Here is a 6000-nt window from a genome sequence, read left to right on the forward strand (position 1 = left end):
CTTTGTGATGTTGTGCATGTACATTCTGCATGTACATCCTGAGGGCGTGGCCTGCTGCTGCAGTGAGCCACAGCCAGAGGAAGCCTTTCCGCTCCAGAGGATTTGAAAAAGAAATGAGCCTTGAAGTGTGCTCTCAAAGGCTGTGGTTTGCTGCACTCAGACATGTCCTCCTTTTCCACATTTCTGTTGCTTTGCTGATTTTAAACTAAAGGATGATCTAATTGTCAGACACTTTTTCATGGTTGAGTTGTCAATCCATCATCACCCATTGTGTTCTTTCCTTGCTGTCTCCACATGTTTAGCTCAAAGGCTAAAGAAGTCTTTAGAAGGCTAAGATAAGAGTCAAATCTACCTTTTCCCTTGTATTCTCCACTTCTTGGTCCTGTTGTGACCACTCGATCTGTTTTATTGTGAAACTACAAGCACATTGTCTTTGGCAGACTTTGCCTTCCTGGAGCTGTTTCCATGGAGAAGTACTGGAATGTGAACAGGCGCCTCGAGATAAATTTAGCTTATAATAAGTTTGTAAATGACATTAAATACCTTACATTTGATTAAAATAAGTATAAATGTACAGTACCTTAAGCCCAAATTAAGATTTCCTCTCTTAAATCATTTAAGTTCTCATCATCCTGCTCCCAAAAGAATTGGTATGAATTTAGCCTTTGGACAATAAATGGTTACAATAAATAATTATAAATCCTAGCATTTAATGTACAATAAAAACATTACATTTGACGTAATTATAACAAGATAAACTACCAACACTGGTTCTCAACTTTATATTTAATGGAACATAAAATGTAAGACTACATTTAAATCAAAACTAAACTTTGAATGAGCATCTTAAAAACAGACCAGAGCTGTGGACCATTTCGCTCATCAAACACTTATATAGTTTTAAATATGCAGTGTTATAATTGAACTTGTTTTCTTGATAATCACATTATGTTTATCGTTACCGTGACAATGACTGAACCTGGTCTGAACTGACTCGACTCGTACAAACTGCTCTGTGACGCTCCCTGTGTCTTTCAGGAGAATACCACCATCTAATGTTCATAGACAGTCGTTAGATTTACTTTTCCCTCATGGACTCATCGAATTAAGAAGAAAAATCCACCATAATGCAGCATGTTGAGCCTTTTGCAAATTCAAGCCTGGCCGGCCATCTGACTTCCTCCCGTGTTCAACAGGGACGATTGAATGGGATTTCACAGTTGTCAATCAGATAAAGATAAATGTGTATGTGTAAAGACGGCTGTATAAAACTGTTTTTTATGCTTAAATATTCTTGGAGGAGAACCACTTTTAGCTTCTACTGTCTGTAGTGTTAAAGCCAATGGGTGATTAGCTGCAGCGGCCATCTTGTTTCTGAAATCATTTTGGCCTTGGATACATCACGTCTCTAGTCCCGCCTCCTGGCTGTGATTGGTTCAGTGTTCTTGCAGAGGAACTCAAACCTGAAAGAAGAACCAGTTCCTCCTTCCTCATCCACACTTCCACCGCTCTCCGTTTCAGCTTTGGCTTTGGCTTCTTAACCACGCCCCCTCAATCAGACTGAACCGACAGGCATGGCCCGTTACCGGGAGAGCACTGCCCACTAATGTCGCCGATAAAGTTTTACATTAAATATTCATTGTAAGGCTGAGCAAAATAATATGTCTGTTTGCTGTAACCCGAACCAACATTTTTCAAGTGGGTTGGTCGGCAAATTCTTATTTTTTTTACTTTGAAGGCAAAAAAAAAGGTCCAAATTTTGCAATTTTTTGACTCGGAGTGACCACCAGGGGTCAGGCTTCAACAGTCCAGGGGTCATGCTTCAACAGTTCAGGGGTCATGCTTCAACAATCCAGGGGTCAGGCTTCAACAGTCCAGGGGTCAAGTTTCAACAGTCCAGGGGTCAGGCTTCAACAGTCCAGGGGTCGGGCTTCAACAGTCCAGGGGTCGGGCTTCAACAGTCAAGGGGTCGGGCTTCAACAGTTCAGGGGATGGGCTTCAACAGTCCAGGCGTCGGGCTTCAACAGTCCAGGGGTCAGGCTTCAACAGTCCAGGGGTTGGGCTTCAACAGTCCAGGGGTCGGGCTTCAACAGTCCAGGGGTCGGGCTTCAACAGTCCAGGGGTCAGGCTTCAACAGTCCAGGGGTCGGGCTTCAACAGTCCAGGGGTCGGGCTTCAACAGTCCAGGGGTCGGGCTTCAACAGTCCAGGCGTCGGGCTTCAACAGTCCAGGGGTCGGGTTTCAACAGTCCAGGGGTCGGGCTTCAACAGTCCAGGGGTCGGGCTTCAACAGTCAAGGGGTCGGGCTTCAACAGTCCAGGGGACGGGCTTCAACAGTCCAGGGGTCGGGCTTCAACAGTCCAGGGGTCGGGCTTCAACAGTCCAGGGGTCAGGCTTCAACAGTCCAGGGGTCAGAGGCTTCAACTGTCCAGGGGCCAGAGGCTTCAACAGTCCAGGGGTCAGGCTTCAACAGTCCAGGGGTCGGGCTTCAACAGTCCAGGGGTCAGAGGCTTCAACTGTCCAGGGGCCAGAGGCTTCAACTGTCCAGGGGTCAGGCTTCAACAGTCCAGGGGTCAGGCTTCAACAATCCAGGGGTCAGGCTTCAACAGTCCAGGGGTCAGGCTTCAACAGTCCAGGGGTCGGGCTTCAACAGTCCAGGGGTCGGGCTTCAACAGTCCAGGGGTCAGACTTCAACATTCCAGGGGTCAGGCTTCAACAGTCCAGGGGTCGGGCTTCAACAGTCCAGGGGTCAGGCTTCAACTGTCCAGGGGTCAGTCCAGGGGTCAGGCTTCAACAGTCCAGGGGTCAGGCTTCAACAGTCCAGGGGTCAGGCTTCAACAGTCCACGGGTCAGGGTTCAACAGTCCAGGGGTCGGGCTTCAACAGTCCAGGGGTCAGGCTTCAACAGTCCAGGGGTCAGGGTTCAACAGTCCAGGGGTCAGGCTTCAACAGTCCAGGGGTCAGGCTTCAACAGTCCAGGGGTCAGGCTTCAACAGTTCAGGGGTCAGGCTTCAACAGTCCAGGGGTCGGGCTTCAACAGTCTAGGGGTCAGACTTCAACATTCCAGGGGTCGGGCTTCAACAGTCCAGGGGTCAGACTTCAACATTCCAGGGGTCAGGCTTCAACAGTCCAGGGGTCAGGCTTTAACAGTCCAGGGGTCAGGCTTCAACAGTCCAGGGGTCAGGCTTCAACAGTTCAGCGGTCAGGTTTCAACAGTTCAGGGGTCGGGCTTCAACCCGATCCGGAGACTAAATCTCCCCAATTTAAGATACTTCAATCGACCTTTTGTACGCCGTTATCCTTTATTTTGGTAGCGAAGGCGAGCGGGGGGAACATGCGGGGGACACGGGCGCCGCCACGTTTGTTGTGATGACGCTGCTGGGCGTGTTTCAATCCCAGAATGCATTTTGTAAGTCACTTCAGTGGCGCCGACAGGGGCCAATCAACCTGTAAATGAAAATATAGCATTCGTCTTGCATGTTCTGTTTTGTTACAGAAACATGTGGGGGACCAAATATGAAGTCGCACATGCAAGATAGGTTTACCAGCGTGAAAAAAATATTCAACACGGCGGTTTAGGAAAGACCGGTCGGTGAGTCGGCAAAATAATTGAAAAATAAAAGATTTTGACGTTTTTTCAACAAAATGCTGATATTTTTTCTTCAGTCGGCTAGTTTCACACCGGGTCGGTCGGGTTACAGCAAACAGACATATTATTCTGCTCAGCCTAACTAATACTCTTTTCATGTTAATCGACATCCTCATGCTCTCTTTTCTATGTGACTGAAGGAACTGGTTTGGACTAAAACCATGAGCATTAATAAAAGTTACTCGTGTGGTGGATTTTCTTCCTTCATCTTTAGATAAGAAACTTGTTCCATGTTTATGTGATAATACAAAAGCTCCTCTTGTGTCTTGTGTCTGGTCCCGTGCAGGTTATGGCCAGGAGCTGACCGCGTTCACCCACACTTTCGCTGACCCCACGCAGCCTCCCGCCTCTTACGGGACCCACACAGCACAGGCCCCGGCCCCGGCCCCTCAGCCCGCTCCAAGTGCCTTTGGACGGGGACAGAACCACAACGTACAGGGCTTCCACCCGTACAGGCGCTGACCACACGCCCGAGCCACAGGAACCAGAGCGTCAGAGTCAGGGACATGTTTTACAAATGTGGATTGTTCTTTGCAACCGCTGAATGCACACGTTTTGTCACGCAGGGACCCAGGACATTTTAGTGGGCTCAAAAAAGAAGAAAGGGTCAGCAAAAGAAGCTTTTATCCCCGCCCCACCTCCATGTTTTATAGTAGAACTACTTTGCAATAACTTTGATTGTCTGGTCAAACACTAGCACAGAGAATATATGTGAAGAGACTTGTATGTACAGTATATTTATGGTGGACTTAAGTCAAAACAGGGTCTCGACTTTTCTCAGCTTTAAATTCATGGGAAAATGTTTTTATTTTTCATTTGATGAATTTTGTTTACTTTCTGAGTCTTTAAAATTTGTTTAAAATGGAGATGATGAATATATATTATACACAAACTGTGCAATTTAAAAAAATCACTTTTGTACTATAAATGTACACTTTGCTTGTTTTTTATTTAAATATGTAGACTTCCCTCAGGTGGCTGTTTGGGTGCATTTTGCACTAATGCAAAAAGAAAAAAGGAGAATTAAAAATAAATGTTTTAACAAAGTTAAGTTCCCCTTTATTTTCATGTTTAGAAATGACACATCTCTGTTCTGGGCTTGTCACAAGTAAGTGCTGCTTTAAGGTTTTGTCTGGCGCGTCATGGGGAGGTCACTTTAGGACCAACCATGGGCGGAGCCAAGCCCTGGCTTTGGGGCTTGAGCCCTGGATCTTTGTCCAAAAGCCCATGATCTTTTAAAAATGCATCATGACGGCACTAAGTAGTTAGCGCTTACAGGTCGAGTGTAGACAGACACACTCCACACAAACACAACACACAGACACACACACTCACACACACTCCTCACAAACACACACACACTCACACACACATGACACACACACTCACACACACGCACTCCTCACAAACACACACACTCCTCACAAACACGCACACACACACACACAGACACTCACTCACTCACACACACTCCTCACAAACACACACAGACACATACACACACGCCTCACAAACACAGACACACACACACACACACACAGACAGACACACACACACTCCTCACAAACACACACAGACACACACACACACACTCACACACACTCCTCACAAACACACACAGACACACACACACAGACAGACACACACACACTCCTCACAAACACACACAGACACACACACACACACTCACACACACTCCTCACAAACACACACAAACATACACACACACACAGACACACACACACACACACACACACACACTCACACACACTCCTCACAAACACACACAAACACACACAGACACACACACACACACACACACACTCACACACACTCCTCACAAACACACACAAACACACACAGACACACACACACACACACACACACTCCTCACAAACTGAGCTGGTGCAAATGATGTGTCGCTCTCTCTCCCTGTTTATAACAGATAAAACCCCCTGACCACGAGCTTTGTGCTTCCATATTCTCGATAATGTATGACATGTATTTCTGAATCACAGAGTCGTTATAAAACTGTAGTAAAAGTTCACTCAGCGAGGCAACAGTACGTGTGCCTCATGGAAGAGGGCGCTCCTGAGCCCGGCCGTGCGTGGACAGGTGCTGACAGGTGCTCGTGCGTGGACAGGTCTCTATCTTCTTTGTCAATATTGTGTATGTAGAATCTGGACAATCTGGACGATTACATTTCAAAATCTGGATTTTCAATCAAAGCAAGAGGTTAGAACTAAAGGAGCTGCACCGGAGCTGAACAGGTTTGTTCAGACGGAGTTATATCTCTAAAAATGCTCAATCCCTCAAAACGCTTGCCTCAAATAACTTTAGTTTTGGGATGAGTT

At 46.6% G+C, this 6000-nt stretch overlaps 1 protein-coding gene across 5 annotated transcripts in view; it reads left to right on the top strand.

Annotated features, from left to right (window-relative positions):
• LOC140372402 (DAZ-associated protein 1-like) overlaps positions 1 to 4692 on the top strand; it is a 67723-nt gene extending 63031 nt beyond the window's left edge. For all 5 annotated transcript variants that reach the window (XM_072459497.1, XM_072459498.1, XM_072459496.1 and 2 more), the window contains one exon: positions 3933 to 4692. In XM_072459497.1, coding sequence (XP_072315598.1) covers positions 3933 to 4108 — 176 coding nt within the window. In that variant the 3' untranslated portion in view covers positions 4109 to 4692. The remainder of the gene's footprint in view (positions 1 to 3932) is intronic.
• The last annotated feature ends 1308 nt before the right edge of the window (positions 4693 to 6000 follow it).

This window comes from Eucyclogobius newberryi, unplaced genomic scaffold, assembly GCF_026437365.1.
Source record: "Eucyclogobius newberryi isolate DKJ021-1_F unplaced genomic scaffold, fEucNew1.0.hap1 SCAF_227, whole genome shotgun sequence".
NCBI lineage: Eukaryota > Metazoa > Chordata > Actinopteri > Gobiiformes > Gobiidae > Eucyclogobius > Eucyclogobius newberryi.